Source organism: Numida meleagris, chromosome 3 (genome assembly GCF_002078875.1).
Source record: "Numida meleagris isolate 19003 breed g44 Domestic line chromosome 3, NumMel1.0, whole genome shotgun sequence".
In the NCBI taxonomy this organism is placed as follows: domain Eukaryota; kingdom Metazoa; phylum Chordata; class Aves; order Galliformes; family Numididae; genus Numida; species Numida meleagris.
In genome coordinates, this window is record NC_034411.1 from 24,010,139 (window position 1) to 24,033,707 (window position 23,569).

The 23,569-nt window shown below is 37.9% G+C and overlaps 2 protein-coding genes across 15 annotated transcripts in view; one reads left to right on the forward strand and one right to left on the reverse strand.

The window, feature by feature from the left end:
- Positions 1-23,569, forward strand: part of MTA3 (metastasis associated 1 family member 3) — a 696,451-nt gene that overhangs the window by 175,757 nt on the left and 497,125 nt on the right. The window lies entirely within an intron of this gene.
- The window catches only part of HAAO (3-hydroxyanthranilate 3,4-dioxygenase), a 31,540-nt gene continuing 9,853 nt past the window's right edge, over positions 1,883-23,569 (reverse strand). The window contains exons 3-10 of the mRNA XM_021389473.1: positions 19,575-19,658; positions 18,049-18,155; positions 15,195-15,284; positions 14,401-14,444; positions 6,102-6,247; positions 4,916-4,984; positions 3,662-3,744; positions 1,883-2,281 (exon numbers count right to left, since the gene is read on the reverse strand). Coding sequence (XP_021245148.1) covers positions 2,200-2,281; positions 3,662-3,744; positions 4,916-4,984; positions 6,102-6,247; positions 14,401-14,444; positions 15,195-15,284; positions 18,049-18,155; positions 19,575-19,658 — 705 coding nt within the window. The 3' untranslated portion in view covers positions 1,883-2,199. The remainder of the gene's footprint in view (positions 2,282-3,661; positions 3,745-4,915; positions 4,985-6,101; positions 6,248-14,400; positions 14,445-15,194; positions 15,285-18,048; positions 18,156-19,574; positions 19,659-23,569) is intronic.

Genomic DNA, 23,569 nt, shown 5'->3' on the forward strand with positions numbered 1-23,569 from the left:
GCAGGTTTCTAAATTGCTGTGGAAGGAGTAAATAATGAGAACATTTTTATGTTCTCATCTGTGCTTCGGATATCCAATAATTATTGAACTTCAGGAGATGACCCAAAAAAAACCCAGAAATAAGTCTCAAAAGAGAAATTAGAAGATACAACTCTCTATTTCTGGTACTTACTATCCAGGCCTTTTTAACAATCTCATGCTGCTTAGATCCTGATTTTAGTTACACTTATGGGACTGCACGCCACTTAAGCAATTGTACGGATAACAGCAGCTCCTCGAAGGAAGTGAACTCCCAGTCCTGCTCAGCACTGGATTCTAAGCACAGGCAGGGGCAGAACTGTGGGTGATGGATCTGGCTTAAGGCTTTGGGTCTGGTTCTTACACTTGACATGGGTAGAATTCAGGTGTTTGAGCAGAAGTTGTTCTCGAAAGACTTCACAAATATAGTTCGATCGAAGCCTTGATTTTAAGCTCTGAAGTCTTTCAAGGGTGGCATTATCTATAATCTAGAGATGCTTTAACTTTTATTCTGAAACTTCCATGGCTTACAGTGCCTCTGAATGTATGAACAGCTGCTGATGATTACTGCAGACATTGCCCTATGTGTTACAGTATTCTATCTACTTAGCATTGTGTTAAATAAATATGTTAATGTGATATGAAGTAAAAACAGAACGAGCACTGCAGTGGTTACCTCCAAACTGATAATATAACACTTTGCTACCCTAGGCCTACATCCTTCAACCAGAGTTGTTCATTCAGGGAGCAGGCAGTCCTGCAGGCAGACAGGCATACTAATACCAATGGTAGTTGGATAAATAAATGGCTTCCTTGTTCAAGGGATACTTTTATCTGTTGTAGCTCACATCCATACCAGCTCTAAGAAAAGGAGTCAGTTTCTTAAATCAGATCCCCTATTATTAGGAGAACGTACCAAAGTTCTTTCATATGCTTTACTAGGAAAGCTAGTGAACCTAAATACAAGTAATGGGTTAAAGCCAAGCTGTTTGAGTCTATCTCTCCAAAAGTATGGAAACTTGCATAAAACACGTGACACTAGTTCAATGTGCTTCAGAGGTGATGAGTGTACTAGTTAAGTATTTTCTGAGCTTACACTGGAATTAAACAATGAAAATAAAAAAACTATTCTTTTTCAAACATGTAATTAGTAACAATCAAGAATGTAAATGATCTGTTTTCTGATGCTAGTAATGTGAAAAGCAGTATGTTTAAAAAAAAAAAGACAAAAACAGTAAAAAAAAAATCAAAAAAGCCAAAAAAACAGAGTTCCTGGAATAAAAATAGGAGGAGATAATTTGACACTTATTTCCACAATAAATGCCATTATTCAAAAAGTAGTGACTGCTTAGTAGAAAGTGGTTATAACATTTTTATTTTCTCCTCCCTTACCCCCAGTACACTTCATAGGCTATATTGAATAGACACTTCCACAGCTGAAAAACTGCCACAATGCCACAATGATAGTGTAGTTCACAGATGGATCCCATGTGATGTGTCTGCTGTGTTACTGATGGCTGTGATTGATTCTGTATTGCCAGATCTGGTAAATGCGTAACAAGTTACCTGAAGCAAGTACAGCGATGATTTGTGTAACTCTTGATGTCAATGCCACTATTGCTTCCCTGTTTCATAACACCCCCTCCTCTTATTCCCAAGGATCCTCAAGCAGTGGAGCAGATAAAGCTTTTTTTTTTTTAAAAAAAAAGGTACCTTTATCCAAAGATCTCAGAAAATCTATAACTTACCACAGATAAAAGCTCTGTGCTCTGGGGGCTAACATACCCAGTTTATTAGAAATGGCAAAACTGAGGCAAGGTGATAAAAAGAGCGTTCAGTAAGTAGGCATAACGAGACTTGCACATGGAAAAAAGTTTAAATTTATTCTAGATATGTCATTTAAATTACTATGTATTGCATCCTGTTGCTTGGATCTGTTTTCATTTGCTTTCATGTAAGAAGTATGGCTTTGTTTGTTTTTAACATAATTACTGATTGCAGATTTTGCTGAACCTACCTGGGGAAAAAGAAGTTATTATAAGGTACAGTACTAGATTACACTTAATTCCAGTGTAACCATTTTGTTAGATTGTTCATATTTCCAGGCATTCTGCTTAAAAGATGGTTAAGGAGGTTAAAACTTCTTTATCATCAGTCAAGTGCTACAGAAACTGTAAGAACTTATAAGTTATAAGGCTGCTTGCGTTTTGGATCTTGAGCAATGGAAACAGCAACACATTCATCAGTTCTCTTCCAGCAGTACCTGGGAAAACAGAGAGATAATCCAATGTGTATGGGGGATTGTGGGAGGACAAACAAACATCCACACAAACAACTAACGTGTTGATGCTGCTGAGAAACAGAGAAATTACAAACAGGTTCTCTTCTGCTTACACTTATTCTATATTGGTATCTCTTGTTGTACTTTTGGGAACTACTCTCCATCATCACCCATATAAGCCAAACATCATGACACAGTGGGGAAGAACATCTCTCCTTACGGATGAACCAAGGGGAAAGGTATATGTTCTGATCTCCGTGACATGAGGGTTGAAAAAGAATCACATGAGCACAGATATTTTTTAACAATATAAGTAACTAAGAGTTCAAGAGTATTTGTGCCTCGTGGTCATCACTTTTGTGTTAGCTGCTTCTGCTAGTTGCAGAGATGGCCAGAGATCAGTATCAGTGTACAGCAGTGACACATACAATAACACGTACCTGATGTAGAAATCTGATAAGTGTCTTAATCCAATATGATCTGTGCTGGCAGATCTCTGAGCATGCATTATGCCAGGATTTTAAAAACAGCCTCATTGATTGGACTGCAGGAGTGGGAATTAAGTGATTTCATAGAGGTGGAGGATGTAATGGTGGAGGAAGTGAGTACATGCTGGAATCACAGGTGTAGAGAGGCTCTATGGAGCTGAGCAGTTTCAGGTTTTTCAGCATCTGTTTCTGGTGTTATTTAATGATTAGCAAAAATCATCACTACTACTCAATAATTTTGTTTTTTTTTTTTCCTTTAAGAAACAAGGCCATTTATAATCATATGTCTATAATCTACTGCATTGCATCACCAGTGAGTGTACAACATCCTTCTTTGTGGTGGGCACTTTATCAGTCTATGCCACTTTTCACAAGAGTTGGCAAATACTTTTCCTTTCTGTTCTCTCTGGAAACTATTTTCACCAGTTTTTCTTTCACTTATATAACGTGTGCCATTACTATGAAATAGCCCTATGCATCTTACTCCAGGAGGAGAGCTGTGCTCTTGGTCTGGCACCCAAACTTTGCCATATTTTTGTTGATCAAAGCTGGTTGGAATTTTAGAGTATCTGCTGTGATTGTCTTTGAGTGTATTCTCACCATCCACCTTTATTCATGATCTTTTTCACGTTGTTTTTTCTTGATAGTGTTTATCTTGTATTTTCCCCAGCTTAATCATAAGGGGAGAGCTAGAATGAATGTCTGGCTTTGTTTGCTCCAGGGTAGACTTCTGCGCTAAGGAGTAATGCAAGCTATTGCAAATCCTGCAACCTCAGAGGCTGCATTTCTGCAGCAGCTGATGCACAGCTTGTTATGGACTAAATACACTGAATTTATATTGTTGGAGTCTGGAAAATCATTCATCTCTACTCACGAACACTGGGCATGGACAAGTAGGCTATCACCAGCAGCTAGAGTCAGGGTTTTGCCATCCATGGTAACAGTAGATGCACCCTCCTGAAGAGAAAGAACAGATAATCAGCTTTTAGTTTTGTGTTCTGTCGTGAGTAGGAAGAAAATGCTGCAGGTAAGTATGGAAATCTTTCCCGCTGAAAGAGCACTAATAACTTGCTCAGCTTTATGAGGCCTAGCTAAATATTCAGCTGATGTTCCCTGTCTGACACTATTAGCATCAGTAAAAACATACTTCATGGTTCATTGTTCCCCATCACAAAGCAGCAACTTATTGCTTGATGTCTTGGGGATATGCTGCTACCAATCTAACCCAGCAGCTTGTAAGTTCATGCAACTCTCTGGAAATTTACAGAGAGAACCTCCAGGAGTACTTCAAACTCCTTTTCTTCTTTCCTGATTCCTAATACCTTTTACATCTTGAAAAGTAGCCCACGAATCAGCAGGGAGCTGACAGAAATCGCTAATAGGAGTCCATCTACACTGGAACGCACTCATCATTATCTTGTCAAGCAGAGGAACCAGATTCCTGCCAGCAACACGGTCTTGATTGCATGGTCTGCTGCGAGCTCCAGTGTAAACAAGTGTCTTTCAAGATTGTTATATCTTTAATTAGTAGTTGATGGTCCCTGTGAATTTCAGCAGAACGGGAACTGATAGAAACATCTGTTTGATGAGCTAGTCTGACTTGCTTTTCTCTGCAGTGTTTCCATTGAGCTGCAAGTGTTTCCTAGAAGCCAGTAGAAAGAAGGGCACGTGGATCACATTCTGCTGTGCTTTAGTATAAACAAGTTATCAGACTGTTATTAACTTTGTCTACCTGATTCCAGTTGTCCTACAGCATGAAGACAAATGCTTCAAGGCAGAAGTAACAGGCGATGGTTTTTATTGCACAGAGACATTCTGATATGTTTACAAGATATACCCTAGCAGAAATAAGAATCCTCACCAATACATGATGGAGGATGGCAGCAATTCCATCCTCAACATACAAGGTGACGGAAAAGAGACTATTTTTATGGTGGTAGTAGTTTACAGTCATTTTTTGTGACAGTTTAAAGCCAAACAGTGTTTCCTGTTGATGACAATTTCCATTAGGAAGAACGTAGTATTTAGTTTCTGTTGCTGTTTCCAGGAGGCTGTACTACTGTTCAGTTTGCTCTGACCTGAAATATGAACTCAAGGGTTAGCAGGTGTAATCTGAATTGTCACATACCAGCTGCCAGATCCAGATATCTGAATTCTTTTTGCTTTTTTCAGTTGTTCCTGGTCCATAAGCTATAACCTAAAAAAAAAAAAAATTCAGGGAAGAAAAGTAACAGATTCATCCCCATGAGTGAAGTGTACATATTCATCTTCCTACAGCACTTAAACATTCTATTTTTAAACAAAAATGTTCATAGAATATGGCATTATTTTTACAGATATTAAAATTCACATTACGTTTGGTATTCTCATATTGATTCCTCCTGATAAGATAAAAAGGGAACCGATCACACCTGTCATTCCTTATGCTCCTCTGTATCCTCACTTATCTATTCCCACTGCCTCCTCCCACTCCCAGCTTGGCATCTATATCTTTCCTGCTTCTGTTCTGGGAACAGGCACTTCCTCCTCGTGAACTCTGGGCCCTGTCAAGAGCCTGTTGAAGTGAAAAAGATTCTCCCAATAACATTAAAAAGGCTGTAGATCAGACCTTATTTTTCCTCATTCTCTACCTTCTCTGTGCTCTTGACAGTGTCGTGCTCTCTGTCACACTGCTATCAGATGGATTGGATTCTTCAGAGGCTGACTTCAAGTAATCCAGGGGGAGAACTGTTGTGCACAGCTATCAAATGGTGACAGCTTCATTTGCACCTAAACTGGACTGTGTTTGACTGGCCAAGAAGAGCAACACTCTAGCATAGCTCAGGCTGTTGGGTGCTGTACAGGTCTCTTTGTTTTCATTTTATGTAGGTTAAGAAGGGGGGAAAAAAAACCCGAAACCTGTGTATTTACACAATCTAATTAGACTTGGCATGAAGAATGCTGTAGAAACATATAGGGAAGCTGAGCTCACTTGTGAGTAGTATTTGCATCATGCTGGTATTTTTGATTCGAGAAATATGGGAATGAGGAATAGAAAGTACTGTTTTAATCCCAAAGGAAGTGAATGGAAATCAGACTCAGGTTGATTCTGCAAACAGCAATGGCTAAGATATCAGGCCCCTGCCCTAGACTCGCTGGGTCAGTGAACAAAGGCAGGCTTGTACAGGTGCCAGGCATGCTAAGGCAGAATTGCTCTCTAAGGGTGCCTAGTTTTCTCTTTTGTGAGGCTTGGATTCATTCAGTTTGAATACAAGGCATCTATTACCTGTACCTTTAAAAATCTCCCACTCTTTCACAAAAACTAAAACTCCTACCTCTGTTTCAAAGGTATCTCCAAACACGCTCAAGGATTGCTTCTGATTTATTTCGACCCGATGATCGTTCAACCAGCCTTGGAAGGAGAACGGCTCCATTACAGAAGAGCAGTTTAGAGGGAAGGGTGTTTCTTTCAGGAGCTCATCTGTAAAAATGGCAGAGGGCTGTCAGCAACATTTCCCTTGATCTTTGCAAACTTTTCATGTTGCTTACAGCTTGAAGGGCTCAATGTACAGACAATGTCTAGTTAAAAGACAACGACCATAGCACTGTTTGTTGCTACAGTTATCACAACTTAGTATCTGAGGTGTGTCTTATTCAGAGTCTGGATGAGGTTGCTTCTCTGAAGCTGTTGTCAGAATTGTTATGTGTCCAGGCTTCTTAAAAATACATTTGAACAGTGTACGTATAGTTCTTGTTGATGTGTTCTTTGTCCTCTTTCAGACAAGCTCATGTCTTGGTAAAAACTGATATGTCATTTCTGACCCTTGCTGAGTCACTCCTTACACATCCCCACGTGAGGGGAATGAGACCCTGAAACCACCTGACTCCCACAAAGTCAGTACTGGCTTTTGTGCTTCTTCTCCCTTGTAGGTTATTAAATACACTGTCCACAGTGAAGCCAACTGGCTATCACTTTGTTAAGTCTAATAAAAGGCTTTTCTTGTGGTGTTCCTGGATTTGTAGGTGGATTTAATTTCTAGTAATTTTCCTTCAGAACTGATTTAGTTTAAAATAGCTGGAGGACTGAATGCAGTTTGACTAGCTAGTAAAATTCAAGATTTGTGCTGTCTGTTACTGCTATACGAAATTAACCTTAGTCATTTTCCAGCTCACAGTGAAATGCAGAGACAGTGCAGTCACCTTGGGGATCCTAGGTAGTCTGTCCTGAGAAGCCACTGTGGAACAATATCAGGTAATTAGCCCACTCTAGAACAATTTCAGGTAATTATGCCAACCTAAATGCAGGAAAAACTCACTAGATGCCTGCCTCCCAAAGGTATTGAGCTCGTGAACTCACAGCCAAATTTCAGCCTCAATAATAGGAAGAGTAGATTTTAAGTATTGGTATATTCCTTATTCAGAATTCTTCTGACTCCTCCTAAAGCCATCTTTCACTGCTCTGCAGTGTTCTGAATGCATCCCCACAGGCTTTCAGGGAAAGCTATTCCAGATGCAGCCTTTGAACGATGCATGAAAATGCGGTCAGTGCATCCAAGGCTCAGCAGTTTGCTGCATAAGCTGCTCTCATTTAATGGATCATAGTATGCACCAAGTGTCTATATTAATCTTATTAATCTCTAGAAGATCTGGATGCGAATGTCCTTTTTTTTTTCTTTTTCCAGTGGAAACAGATTTTGCCATTAGAATTTTTTTTCTTTCATTATACTAAACTAAATGGAATAAGCCAACAAGTTTCTGCAAAGCAATACCTCTTTCAGGAGCTACAGAATTGGTATCAGTAATCTGCAGTAAAAGGAATTTTTTGGAAGCTTTTTTCCTTCCAGGTTTAAAAAAAATAAATCTATTTTTACATTACTTAACTCATATTTAGCATATTTAGGTGGAAAAGCAAAGCAAGCAGAACTATAAACGCCCCAGTCAGTTGCAAGGAATTTGGGGTAAAAAAAGCCAAAATACTCCTTTGTGAACTAAGCAAGAAGCAACAGAAATCTAATGATGAGAAGTAATAATAAACTTCTTAGCTAGTATCTTACATTCTTACTCTTAGTAAGACTGGTTTTGCTAGTTTTCCTAATTCTTGGGATCTCTGACTCCAGTTTGTCCTGTTCAATGGGACATCTCATTGTACAGGACCACAGGAAAGTAATTTACACTTTGCCTTGAGCATGTATAACACATTCAATGCTTATTATGATGCACTGTCCTTTTTTTACAAAGTGCCCATGAATCACAAGTACAATTTAATTCCAAGTGACTATGAATAATTTTTTAAATTTAATTCTTGCCCTAAAGAACTGATGATCAATCTTCTGACACTTTCTTATCAGTGGGACCTGGTTTGTGATGGGCTCAGAGCTTATTCCTAATTCTGAAGTTAACAACACTTAGCCAGTGATAGTGTAATGGCCTCTGAAAACTGACTCTGGACAAAGTGAACGTTTAACATGACCCAGTATAATGGTTCTATTACTGGTTATTGCAGGACAAATAGGAGAGTGTTGTGATGATGAAGAACATGACATGATATGTCTGACGTTGCTAGTGGCCTGCTTGACTGGGTCCTCATCTAACACTGACACGTATCCCTTGCATGAAGTAGAAAGCTGCAGGTGTCCTAATGCTTGTGAACTTGAGCTAAAGAGCTACAATGAGGTCAATCCAATATTTTGCAGTCTCGCATATAGCAGAGTTGAAGCCTGGTGCTTTCAAAGGAACTGAGTGTTTCTTATCAGCTTAATGCCCTATATTCAGATATTTTTGAATGTATATATTTTTGCTTAGTCTTGTACATTAATTTTCAATAACAGGAAATGTGAGTTGGCTTCTTTCTAGAGTTCTTATGTTCTGTTAGTACTGTGAGACAAAGAGACCTCAGTGATGGTAAAGATGAAAGTTATGCTAACAAAACCTAGGAAGATGACAATTCTAAGCAAGTCAGCTGAAAGCTCTTCATATTTATTTCAAAGTGATGTATCACTAAGTGGAAAACCAAATCTAATACATTCCAAATGTACTGTTCAGGAGATCCATTTAAATAGTTCCATAGTTAAGCTCATTTCTGGACTTCATTATTATCAAATAAATATCCACAGCAATGTTGATTATGGTTTTTACCACTCTTTTCAGCTTTAAATTAGAATGTGATGCTATCATGTGTATGGGAACCATTAGGTCACGACTTGAACCATTGATGGGGTGTAGCCAGCCCTGGGAGCACAGGTGGAAGCAATTCACCTGTGTGACTGGAATGGGTGGAGTCAGGTTCCACCCCTCCCTAATCTCATTTAAGGGCTGGCTGCCATGAGGGAAGCATCTATACTTGAAGGCTGTCTCTGTGGCGTGTTTGGGCATGCCCTGATCCTTGGGAAGGGGTAAGTGTTTCCTTCTTTATTACCAGAATTTGATCTCTACTTTTCTTGGGTAATCCAAAACTGGTTATAAAGATCTGTATCTGCTATCACGTGCCTTTATGTTGAGCTGAAAAGTACATTGTGGATGCTGAAAGGACTGTTCTTGCTAATTGTGAAAGCCCCTCCATCTTGAGTATTCGTGTTGCCTATCTCTGTGTGCTGTGGTCATCTCTCTAAGTAAAGACATAAGAAAGTCCCTTTGCAATAGCATCACCTTCTGTAGAAGAGGTAGATGCCCTTATCCAAAGGGGAGTGCTTAAATCCTCTTATCCTTTAACTGAGCATAAAATGGTCCAGCTGAGAGATAAGGAGTTATATTAGAATTATGTACTCATTTATTTCTATGCAGTCTGTAATCATCCCTTCCATCTCTTAAGGAATGCTATATAATAGTGAATAGTTCTCATGTGACCATTTCCCAGAGTTTCATGTGAAATTGCCAATGCTGGCAATAATATATACCCTGGGGTGTTCTTCCCCATATGTGCCTACCGAATTCCTGGAGTAACGTTCTCATTGTTTATGAAAATGTCAATGAGACTAGTAGGAGTTTAATGCCTCTGTAAATCAAATAATCTAAAACTTGTGGACTGAAAGACATAATTTTAGGCACCTGAACTTGGGGAAAAAAAAAAAGTAGTTAACTGATTCCATATAAAAATCGTGAACTAAAGCACCAACAATGACTGATTACTTTGGAGTTAGTTGGTTCGTTTCACTGTTGCTGAGTATAGATGCAGAAACATTCAGCTGAAAATGCAGCATTCACTGGGTGTAATCGTTCCTTTCCCTGTGTAACTGTATTTATTTTTGTAGCATGCCCTGAGAATTGGTGTGACTGCTAATTTATGACTCTTCCATGTAATAATTTCTAGGCACATTTTTCTTTGTGTCATTAAATCTGTGCTAGAAAATAAACAACACTTTTTTTCCTAATTGAAACAGAAGTTTGATGTGGAAAGCTTTGAACAGTATTATTGTAATAAAGAAATATTGCCTCTCTAAAAGGAGATATCATCATCTTCCAGAAGGAAGAGAGTAAATTAGAATAGCAAAATTGCAAGATTTAGTTTGTCTTTCTGTTTAAAGGCTTGTCACGGCATAGCTAGGTCATTGTAATTAAAAATGCCATGCTGTAGCCTTTGACTGGAGTTCAAAGTACAATCCTAAAATCGGGAGGCTTACATTTTGTTTCTGAATCTGCCTTTTATATGGCTGTGGGCATCTCATTGTTTCCTTCCATGGGAGAGCAAGTGCAGTAAGCCCTCGCTACATTTGTGGAATGAGGCTTTGTACAGCATGTGTGAGCTATTATTACTAAATACCCTTAGAAACACTAGTGAAAATGTCAGACTGAAACTGTGAGTTGTCTGTTTCAGATGTTGCTGTCTGGGGAACGTTTAACAGTGTGAGGAAAAAGGTAGCTACTCTATTAGAGAAGATGTACCTGCTGTGAGACTGTTCTGAGCTTTATAGCTTTTTAAAATACTATTTTTTTTTCCTGAAGTCTGTACAGGAAGGAAACAATTTTATATGGCATTTCTTCCCATTTTCATGGCAGGTTTATTATATATGTGATGCTCTTAAAGGTCAGCAGTGTCTTGCTTCCTATGGTGAAGCATAAAGAGAGCTCTCAGAGATTGCAATTTGTGTTTTGCCTCCCCTCGACGAGGCTCAGCTGAGAACATGGCAGGAGAAGCACTCTTCTTCCTGGAGACCTTGGGTTTTTCTTTGAGTGCTGTCATTAGCGGTTCTGGGTCCCAAATCAACTCCTGGCTCCAAGGAACTTGCAGCACTTGTTGCTTTTGGACGATATCATCAGTTTTGGGAAGACTTCTGTAGAAGCTTTCATATGGCAGCCAGTGAACTCAGGACACTGTCATCCTACTTTACTGGTGTATTAAATGGTGTTGATTTAGGTTAGTTGTGGGCTATCTGGTTCGTCTGAACTCTTCATCTCCGGTATTGGCTGTATACTCATTGTGGTGCGAATATACCTGAGTGGTGTGGAGCGTTGTTAAATACAAAGGAAGGGGAATGGATGAAGCCATTGAGAGGCTGTGTGGTTGTGCAGAGTTGTAGGTATATATTAGATGATTCTAGTCTCTTCTTCCAAATAGGTGGCCTTTGTGAGAGAGACGAATGTGACTTGGGAGTTTCTCACAGTTTCCTGTGCAGTTATGGTTGGTCCAGACAGTTCAAAATCTTGACTATTTTCGGTCAGCTTGAATACTGTTCTGTCATGTAGGCCTGCTGTTGGCAAAGTACATTGCAAAGGGGAATACTTACTACTACGTAAATGCTCATATGCTGCTTCTTTTAATACATGTATTTGAAGCAGAAAGAAGACAAGTAGCACTATAGATGTGTGGGAAGTACTTAAAAGATAAGAGAATCAAAAATTCCCTTTTCTGATCCATGTTTAGCCTAGGTATTAAAGGTATTCGTCCTTGCTGAAAAAGGAAGCAGATAAGTTTTCTCAAGCTTTATTACAAATGGTTAACAGAAGAGGCTAATAATTTGGTATAAAACCCTTCCAGGAAAGGTGCCTCAAGTAAGGATTGCATGCAAGGTGTGTTTCTGATTATATTTCACCTGAATGTACTCCTCTAAAAACAGGTCTTTTTAACAGCTACTCCTGCCTCTTCATGTATTCTGAGTACCCTGCCCCCTGCTTGGAAGGGGAGTTGCCCTAGAGTTGGCGAAACCAGAAAGCATAAATCAAGAAAAAGTCTGGACTTAGGTGTGGTGGTTTTCTTGTAGGTTTTACATTAAAAAAAAAAACACAAACAATTGGACCCTGATTGATTCCATTTATAGCTTTCCTGTATGAGTGAGCAGCAATCAAGGTTTTCTTTGAAGATATTTTTCTTCCATTTCTCCTTGAAGAGAGGAGGCAATATTTCTGACCTAGGTGTAAATTAACCTAGGAGTACTTCAGATGGCACTTTAAAGCTGGAGGGATTCTGGATTTTCTGAAGAGAAACTGAAAGAAGAGGCTGAAATCCAGCCCTTTGCATAGACCAATTTTAATCTTGTTAAAACATGCTGTGTATTACAGGTGTTATGCTGGTAGTTGAATTTTGCTTTGGGGGGGCGGGTAGAAGAAGACAGGAAAAAGAAGTTGCTGAGGGAAAAGATCCAAAACATTATTTCTTTGTCACTGCTGTATAACTAAAAAAATCTGCCATCTTTTTCTTCCTCCATGCACAAGGTGCCACTAAGACTTTGAGCTTCTTACCATACATGAAAACTAAAAATTGAAAAAACTGAGACATTACCTAGGTTGAAATCCATCCGTATAAGCTTGTTGACTGCCTTTTGCTTGTAGCAGAAGTTAAGATATGAACACTTCAAATATTTGTTGTCTTGACTTAGAAGCTAATCTAAGAGGAGAAGCCATTCAGGGGAAGAAGATGTGTTGAGTTCTGAGCAAAATAGGTATGTTTACTTGCTTGTTTTAGTTATTTAATGTGCCTTGAAAAAGCTTTTTTTCAGCTTTAATTGAAGTTTCTCATGCCTTTTGGCCTTTGTAAAGCTTTCTGAACAGCTTACAAGGAAAAAGCTTATTTACTGGATTTATCAATAACTTTTCAAAAAACTTTCTTTAAAAAAAGTATTGAGAATATAACTTCTGATTGTCAGGTCTATTATTTTGCTCTCATCTTCTGCAAAAGTATTGACAAAATAAATCTAATGTTCTTTTTCTCTGCTTTGATATAATTCATTTTCTTCTGATATAAGCACTTAGTTCACATTGGTGAGGGACGCTTATTGGAAATCCATGTATTGAACATGAATAGTATGTGTGAGAGGATATTCTTTTTATTACAGCAGCATCTAGAGGCTTCATTTGAAATTATACTTCCTATGCTAGTCATTGTGAAAACACAGCGAGAGACAGTAGCTGTCAGGGAGGGGAGGGGGAACTACCACCCAAAAAGCAACTAGGCAAAAGATAAATATAAGTATTGCGTATTGGAATAGCGAAGCACATCGTACAGGTCATCTAGACCTCTGAGTGCTAATGTCGTGCAGGACTATCTCACTCTGGTGTGATGGTAGTCTTCTGGGAGAGTGGAAGAGCTCAAACTAAACTAAATACATTCTGATGTTGCATATAAAGAGAAGCAAGGTCTAGGAGACAAGATTTTCTTTGTTTTCTGAGAAGCATATTTCATAGAGACGCAATGTTAAAGGTACAGCTGCAGTCTTTCAGGCAGTTCTTGTCTGGCTTATCATTTCCTAAATGCAGAGGCTTGTAAGCTTGCTGTCCCATACAGGACTCTCCTGTGAACTTCTCATTTGAGGGGGAGCAACATAGGCAACTATATTTAAGAAAGGTGTTGACACACAGAAAAATCTTTACCTGATTTTAATATTTGAGTTGAAACGTTGTTACAATACGAATTGAGGCTGGATATCTGTACAGCAACTGACATTTTTATGGCGACTATCAATCAGAAAGGTGAAAATATGCAAACAAGGCTTTTGTCTCTGTAAGAGTAATTCATAAATACCATTCTATTTAAGACATTTGAAAATGGATGTGGAGATTAAGAATAAATGATTTAAAAAAAACTTTTTAGAAAAGGAAACTAGAACATGTCCTTGACTTGTGATGTGCTGTGGAATTTAAGGTAGCTGTCCTGTAGCTGTAAGATCAGTGTAGTTGAGTATCACAGCAGTGCATGTGTGCACATCCACTGAGCCACCTGAGCTGTAAATTTTCTTGTTGGACTATCCACAGAGGCAAAACAAAAATAGGTCAAGACAGCATGGAAATAAAATGCTAAATGGATCATGCCCTAAATGAACTAAAAGCATGTGCCTTTGCCTAGTTGTCATTATTTCTCAAGTTTATAGGTGAAGGAGTACACATATATAGTGTGTGGGTTCAACTCACTAAAACCTCATTCTTCATAGTCAAAAACAAATTTTTCTTGGCATGAAAGAAAGTTATGGATAATTAGATTTCACGCTGTACAGTTACCTGACATCTTCACATAAACAGTCAAGATGTTTTTGGTAATCACATACAAGGACTTCATTTATGGATAGAGTAATGAAGGGAATTGCTTCCCAAAATGATTGTCATTTACATAATCACAGAGAAAAAAGGAAACTTGGTCATTTTATGTAGACAGAATCACTGTTGTTCAATCAGAAGCAAATTAATTTCAGAAGACATTTATTGTATTACCTGGATTTGGTTTTCCGGTTTTATATTGCCTGGAATTGAAAAACCTAAAATAATAAACATTGTGCCAGTAAAAAGTTATGTTCATGTTCTGTACATTAATAGAGATTAAGCAGTAATACTGAGAACGGCTATGCCAGGTCCTCATCTATTATCACATGTACTCAGCAGGGCTATACCAATCTTACTGGCGGAGTCGGACTAAAAGTCTTCAAAAATTCATGTCACTAAGAAATTCCCTACTCTGGTGCTATGCTGATTTCGTTTTTTATTTCCTTGCTCCTTGTACAATTGTACTTGGATAGTTCATCATTAGTAAACATTTAGCAAATTAATAAGTTAATTGATAACATTTGCATATTTTGCAGACAGCAGCTGCTTTTTACAATATTTAGCAAGCTTGCCACAGTCTTGATTATCTTGTACAATATGGATTAGAACTATTTAAAGAAGGCAAGCAATGAGTGAAACAAGCCCAAAGACAGTTTATAGTTTTACCTAGTTGAACTAGCACTAGATCTTCATTCAGTTCTTCTCATATTTAGCAGAAACGTACTCTTATTCATTCAAAAAGTATGTTCCAGGTATATGTGGGGAATTTTTTTCAAATCTGATTTCATGAGTTTGGGGTATAAAAGGTACAATTAAAATTTGTAGAGCAACACTTTACTTTTAACAAGTCATTGTAAAATGTGGCATAAGTAGAAAGTGAAGTATGTAGATCACAGACTGATAAAGGTCTATTAGATCACTTCAAATGTTCTTTTAAAATTTAAGTTTTAAATTAACAAGCTTACTCTTGAATTATTGGTGCAAGTTGAGTGCCAAGATCTTCGCAGTGAAACCATTTTTCAAAGAGGACATTAGTTGATGTTCCCACATAGTATCTGACAAAGAGAAAACATTAGTCAATTTTTTTATTAACTAACAGACCAGGTAGTTTGAGTCTTTTCAAGAGAACAGCTACTTTATATGGGCTATTCTCAAGCCTGGTATGCTTTGTTTTGATGCATGGTTATTTAGGGAAGCTTTACCCTTTACCCTAGGTGACTGATGGGGTACTTAAGTTGAAGGCCTTGTAGTTCTGCTGATTAACCACAGATAATTCACCAAATTCTTTTCAGAAACTTTCCACACTTAATCCTAGAAACTTAATTGTGCCATAATACTTTGGGACCAATAGCTCTTGCTTTGGGTAAAGTTAATACAAAAACAACTGTCACCAAATACAGTTCCCAACAACTGCTTCCATTAAAGTATTAGATAAATATTCCTTTCAAGAGTCCACTTGCTTATTGTTTGTGCATGGGCTGATAAGAATACAAGGTAGTTTATGGACTTGTTTGCAAAAATGTAGATGGCTTCCAGTTGCATAAATTTGGGAGATATTATTGAGCTCACCCTTCTGAAAAGGAACTTAGTGTTTTACTTGCATTATTCTGACTTAATGGTTAAATAAATTGTGCTGAGATCAGTTGGACAAGATAGTTGTAGTCCTATGGAATAGCACATACAGAATTTACCTACGAATTAAAAACATGGCTACAGGGTAGGGATGTTTCAGTACAGTCATGTAATACAAGTGATTGTAAGTAGATCCTATGTGTCCTTTGGGCTAGTGACTGAAATTCATGTTTAAAGAGGTAAACAAGGCTTATAAGATTGTACTCTGGTGTATTTGTGTATTCATGAGTGTCATACAACTATATCAGTATTGCCTAGCTTGTAGAAAATTTCTACAAGCTCCCTAGTTCCTCAAGTTTTGCAAAAAGAAAGCACTTGGAAGTGAGGAGTATCATTAATGCCTCCAATGTGGAAAAAGCTAAGCGCAAATTTTGGACATCTGAGAATCTACAGAGAAGAGAGATGTTACTAATGCCTTAGTCAAGGAAAGCCTAAGTAGGACTCTACACCTTACTAAGTATTAAAGAATCCAATCTAACATTTAAAACCAAACTTTAACTTCTTTGCCATAGGATTAATTTTTGCTAGTGCATTTTTATTATAAAACAAAGGATGTAAAAATTAATTAGAGACTGCCCCTATGTTTCAGCCTTTCACTTACACAAAATTCAGCATGCTGGGGGCTCTGATTTATGACTGAAGCTTGTTGGTATGGTAAATAATGTAATGGCAGCATCACTTCAGACCTTAAGTCAGCATGCTTCAAAGCAATCTTTGCAGGTAAGTGGAAGTGAGAAGTTTGACAACAACAGAAGCTCTGGTTGTAAATCCCATTTCCCAGTACAGAGCCAATACCACTTCAAAAATGAAACATTATTTTTCACTTCCTGAACTTTAGGCATCTTTTTCATAATTTCAGTGTAAAAACATTCAAGTGATGTATTTTCAGATACCTGATTAGATATTTCAATTAAGAGCATGCTTTGTTAATTCAATTATTGTTTCCACCTGCTAGCCATATGCTAGCTTTTAATTAGTTTTAATTCTCCCCAAGAACATGACTGTATCACAGTGTGGATCCCTAGTTCTATCTGCCTCTGAAAGCTATTCAACATCTCCTTAACTTATGCCATCCCCAAACTTCTTGTACAAGGCACGTTATTTTATTTGAAGTTCTGTAAAGGTACTTATGTCTTTTATTACTAGTAAATATTGTTTTCTGGATCACTAGCCAATTGTCTTCAGCTCACAGTATCTGTTTGAATAATGTCAATATTCAGAATTCATGTACCTGCTATGAAAATAAAAAAAAACAACAACCAAAAAAAAGTGTGTAGATGAATGCTGTTTCAAGCTAGCTGTATTTGTCTTCAGCTTGGAATCCATTCCAGTGACTTTTTGAACAGTCCCTTTCTTAGTTTCCTATTTCTTTATATTTCTTTTTTTGAATAAAAAGTATTTCTACTTTGCATATTCACAGTCACCCTACTGTGATAGGGCTCATGAAACCATCAAAACTGTAGGCAAAAGGACAGAAACATACATTACAGATATTGCTGAAATTTTAAATCTTCTTAAATTACATGAGTTATTATAATCTCACTGTAGTCAGTACCCATTTAATATCAAGCCAGCTTCTCTATCTGCCACAACTTGCCCTCCTAGCCTTATGAAAGCTGTAAGATTGCAGAACAAGGCTCAGTCCTGCTCCCACTAGAATACAAAATAAAACTCTCATTTACTTGAAGACATTGTTCTCATACAGCAATAAAATCTAGGCAGATGCGCTTACCATGTAGAGGTGTTAGTGTGAAGAAAATTGACTTTTGTTTCCAGCTACCCACACGCTTGCCAGAAAAGCTCTTTATCTTTTTGCTTTCAGTGCTTAAGAAGGAATTAATGTTCAACTTGCCAGAACTGATAGAAAAATCTTTTCTGATTTGTACTGCTGCAAAACCCTGAGACTTTTCATCTTCAGATGATAGTAGTAAGCAAAACATATTTTGATAGCTATAATCATAGCACGTATTGTAAGGACATCTCAACCCATTCTTTGCTTGAATAAGTCAAATGCTACATGAGATCTCTGTATATGTGTGTATAGATAAATTTCTGGACAAAAGTAGTACAAAACTGCCAGGATAAATCTGTTAAATTATCAAGAAAGTACAACACAGTATTGTATTGACATGATAAATTAATTGCATATTATGAATCCTGACAGATTAGCCCATAGTTGTATCTCACCTGAGTCCATCCATTTCTGTCTTTTGTCTTTGCCTCTCAATTACAAGTCCTACAGTGTCTGCATATCTTTGAGGAGAATGAGGTATCCTGGCAGGTAGGAGAAACATCTGTTCAGACAAAGAAATAGGAAAGCATCAGTGTTAGATCTGTTTCATCTGTAGTCCTTCCCCTGCAAAGTCCTTTGTTCGCTGCCCTACTTTCCTGCTACTCTGTGTTGATCTATGCTGCTCCTTTGCAGCCGTATTTAATTCAGTATCAGTAGCCAAGGAGATGCTGCTTCTTGCTTTCTCAGTGAATGATGATCGTTGATTCAGCAATCAGCATTGCCTTTATTGCAGTGTGGTGCTGTCCTTCCTAGTTTAATCATCATTGCTAGACACAATTAAAACAGAATCTAACCAGTTACTCTATCTATCTGAAATCTATAAATTTACTGCAATTTCTGAGTAGCAGAAATAGAAAGAAAAAGATGGTTAGTTGTCAGCTCAAGAAGATTTCTAAACTACCATCCACAGGTGCCCCTGCAACATAGCAAGACGTGACTGCACAATGAGGTGTGTTGTTCTCCAGAAATAATTAACAAATATGAGGAACTACTTGTTTTCTGTCACTTACATGACTAAGTAATATTTGGCTGGGAGAAGCCCATTACTGAAGTTTGAGAACAAATCTTTTTCTAGCAGCTATGTGACTATGTAAGAAGGTGGTAAGGCTGTGCTGATCTTGAGTACTATGGATTCCTTAGCCAAGTTTGGACAAGCCACTTCAATTTCTCTGTCTGCAAGGCAGAGCTAACGATAGTACTTCACCAGGACTGGTGTCAGCCTTCCCACTAAGGATATTGTGTGTTCCTTCTCATTAATACTTCTGGTACATGCCAAGGTGGATGTACTTTCCAAGTGTGGAGTCTATTACTGAACTTTCCTCATCTATAGGTTTGAAAGCTTACATCCTGTTTCTTTGTTGAAAAGGCTGTAATACTTCTTTTTAGTGACATTAAGCTGTAGGGTCTGTTACGTTTCCTTTAAAGAGTGGCCTCACAAGATCTAATATTTAATCCTTTCAAAAGCTGAATGCAGTTCAAGCTTTGGACAATAACTGAGTAGCAGTAGTAAAACATCTTTAGTAGTAACGTCAAGAAAAACATCTAGTCACAATCTGCTTGATAGCATTGAACTATGTGCTGTAGCAAGTCTGCTACTATATGGAAAAACATCTGAATACAGTTGGGTATGCTTTATCTATAATTTTTTTTTAAACTGTTCTGATACTATGATGGTTGGGAAAGCAAGCAATTAGAGATTACCTGCTATTGAAATTGTGAAATGTTGCACAGAGTATTATAGTTTGCTGTTAATTATGTGAAATTTGCTACACTGTATCCAAGCTTTTATTGCTTATATATTTTTTTTATCCCAATGCCATCTCTTACCCAGCAGTGGTAAACTGATCTTGAAATACTTCATAAAATAGTAACTTAACACACCTATGTACAACAGTAAGAGGAAAAAACAATCATGTTTTACCTCCCCTTCTCGGATGACAATGTCTTTATGCTTCCTATTTTCAATTATCTTCAAACACATGTCTCCTTTCAGTTGGTAAAAAAGCTGAAGGAATAGGAAAATAACATTAGGTCAAGTGCTCTAAAATATTCTGTACATCATATTCGGCATATAAAAGATATATGTACAAATACATTCAGACTGTTCGCAAATAGATTTTTCTAACAATACAAAATAATTCCAACCTTCATTGCTTTTTAAAATTTTATGAAATATATATTATTTATCTGCACATAGACCTCGTATACATATATATGTATGTATGTAATTGCTTGAAGAGCTCTTCCATGAATGCAGTGAAATCCCATTCTACTGTCTCTATTCCTGGCAATTACACTGTGGGACTGGGATTTTATGGCTGAGGGGACTTTATGGTCGAGATATCTGCTAATTCCACTGTATATAATGCTTCATTTTTGTTGTTGTTCAGTACAGAGGCATCAGGGTCTTCGCTGTTAAATTCAGTCAAATTAAATACCGCTTTTTCCAATATGCTCTAAATAGGCATGCCCATTTGTCTGAGGTGTGTGTTGTTTTTATTTTTTAACAGAGCTTTCTCAGGTGGGAATAATTGCCCATTTAGAAGCTGTTCTGCTTTATTTCTGTGGATATTTTGAAGCCCTGCAACAGCTGCTCCTCTGCCTACTGTGTATGTAAAAGGATTATGTCCTTAGCTTACATAAGGACAGTACCACTGAACCTGTAATTCTGCCTTCAGTGACCTTTCCATAGTTCTGTTTTCAGAATAGCTTTGGGGCTCTGAGGTGCCCAGATCTGAGCTCATGTTTCATGGCAGAGCTGCGCTACAATCTGTAAGCAGGTCTCTCATTGACCTGGAAAAATGGGCACATTTTTATTCATTTTGTATAATGATGGACAACAGTAATCCAAAAAGTCAACTTTTCCTGTTCTGCCACTCTCTGGCAAGCTTCTATATACTTCTCATATTCTCTCTGCCATAGCTAGAAACCAGAGTAATTTATCTAGTTGTTGAAATTGTAGTTCTAACTTTGAGTCAGATTTCAGGCAATGGAATCTTTTTATTTATAGTCATTAACTACAATTTTAGCAAAATGGAAATAAAGACCTGATGAAACATAAAGACAGAAAAAATCACCCAAGTGTAATGAAAACCATCAACCAAACCTTTTCCAACATTAGAAAAGATCAATCAAATTTTTAAATCAGGGTTACTTCTGAAAGTTTTGAGCTATTGATTGATGTATTTGTCTGAGGATCCAAGGAACACTTATAAATGTAAGTATAAATACACTGGCAAGGGAATGAAACAGCAGAGAGAACTGAATATATACTGGAAAAAAGCTCATGCTGAGAGCTCTTGCATGAGCTCACCTTGTACCAGCGAGATAACCATGGCTAAATTATAACTCTCGTCTAGGTGGCCATAATGCCAGGCTACTTATCCTCCTTGCACTCCATTTCCCCATGTTCTCTTCATGTCATTTTCTTGTGTGCTACTGAATGACTGTATGAATGTGACAGTAGCCCTCATTACTGAGCGTGTCAGTAGAGGCTTGAACCACTCATCGTACAACCTAAAGGGACTGGAGCAGAGAAATGATCTCCTTTTTTGTGGAGACTCGTCTTATCTAAAACATAAGATCCTGATGGATTATCGCACAGGCCGTTGTTAGTATGGCACTGGCACTGCAGAAATTGGAAGTTCCTTTTTGAAATGATTTTTGGAGTGGTATCTTCCCGATAGCTATTGAGGGAGCAACTCCTGGATGCTTCGATAGAAATGTTGATGAGGGAAAGAACAGAAGGAGAGTTTTTTTGTGCTGCTTGTGATGGATGAGCATCTTTCTCGTAATGGAAGACTAGGGAGGGGAAAGGGACCATTCAGCTCAATAGTAGAGCATCACAGTCAGAAGGAAAGATTCTTAATGCAACACTAACTTTGAATTTAAAGTATTGTTTTGTAGTGGGAGAGGAGGAGTGAGATGGGCTATGCATTGTTAATAGAAGTGTTTTTCTGTCTGAATTTAAATACTACCTTTCATTGTAAATTACGGTCTATTCTTCAAACTTTTTTTGGAAAAATGTCAGTATGATTTAGTCATCCATAAATTATCTGATGCCACTCTGCAAGGTAGTGATTACCAAACCTACTGATGTGCTTATATTATACCCTGAACTTTACTGAGGAAACTGTCAGCTTGTTCAGCATCTCAGTGAGTTACAATCCATGCCCATTTCACAGGACAGTTCGCCAATACAGTATTATGCTGTCATTTTGCTGGAACTTTATTTAATCTTCTTCCTCAGTGCTTACTAAGCTTTGCATTTCAACCTCTTCTGATGTATCCTCCCCCCCCCCCCCCNCCCCCCCCAAAAAAAAAAAAATCCACAGTAATGAAGTGCTGGTGTGTGTGTGATCGTGCTTCAAACTAGATAGTGTTATGTTAAACTTCAGTGGAAGGCAGCAGGACCAGTCTATAAAGAAGTATTCCACCTCAATTATGCAGTCTCTGGCAGGAATTTCTGGCAAAAATAGGTGGAGATATGGAGAAGTAGGATGTTTACTTCAGTGAGAGAGTCACCAAAGCTACTTTTGTCTTGGTAGGAATTCATTTTGCTAGGGGAGTAGAAAGTGTGAATACTACCTCCAAAAGAGCAGTATCATCCCTGCTATATGAAAGTGGTGGGACTATTGCTCTTTCATCCAGATGCATGCATTTTAACAGAGTAACAAAGGAAGTCATAGGGGAAGAACACACTGTTTCTAACAGGTCTATTTTAAGCACAACTGTGCAGTGAGTGTATGGCTTGCTAATTTATATCTAATGGTGACATCAAACTCTGCCTAGATGTAGTAGTCCAGAGCTCTGCAAGAGCTTCTGGGGCAGAGAGTTTATTAATAAATATCTGTAGATATCTTCAGTTTGCAGTGTACTTTGAGTACTGCTTCTGAAAGTGGAATTTGGGATTGCTCAGCCACTTCTGGGATCAGGCTCTGACTTCGCATACTCTGGCTTGCATTGCATGTTAGATTAAGTACTAAATTAATTTGAAGAGCAAATCAAATTCTGACATGGGAGTGGAGTCTTGGTGTTCTCCAGACTTCAGTAGTGACCGATCCATATGAGCACAGAAAAACAATTTTTCTTCTTTACTCACTATGAGGTGTCTCAGCCATCAGAAGTCAGGGAGGCAAACAGATAAGACAGGCAGAGAAAACTGTTGTTTTTTCTTCTCGTTTACACGTCACTTGTGAAACATGAATACCAGCCAAGCCTCATCCCAACAATTTTATGCAGTGAACTTATTTCTAATTTGCAGTCTTTCTTTCTGATGCAAAAAAGATCATTATTCTCATTGCTTTGTAATAGAAGCTTTGTTTCTTATTACAATATTCAAAGAGTTTTCACCAAATAAAATGTGCTTCTTAAAATATAAGTAGCAAAAAAGATTTCTCTTGATTTGACTCATGTTTTCAATTTTACTTGAGAGAAAAGCACTACAGTACCACCTACTGCATGGTGCAATCTTTTGGCTTGCCTGGGCCACACTGAGTAAAGAGCAACTGTCTTGGGCTGCGTATATGTGAGTTGCTCTGAAAGTAATGCCTCCTATTTATTTCCATGGAAACTACATCAGATGCAGAGAGCACAGTAACACTATTTGATAGAGCAAATTCTCAGCTACAAACCACTGTTTTTCAACATAGTCACCACTATTAGCTGAGCATTTTCACCAGTGGTGAACAAGAGCCTGCATGCTGCACTCATAAAAAAATAAATCTGCACCAGTGAAGGTGACCCACTGTTGCCACTGCTTAAATGCACTACCCACCACCTCACTGTGCTCACATCCACTGTTTGGTCTCCATAAATATTCTGCAAATGTTGATAAATGTCAATAGATGCCATTTTTTTCTGCATGGAGGAATTCAGTGATGCACCTTTGTTCCATACAGGGTTCCATGTCAGACA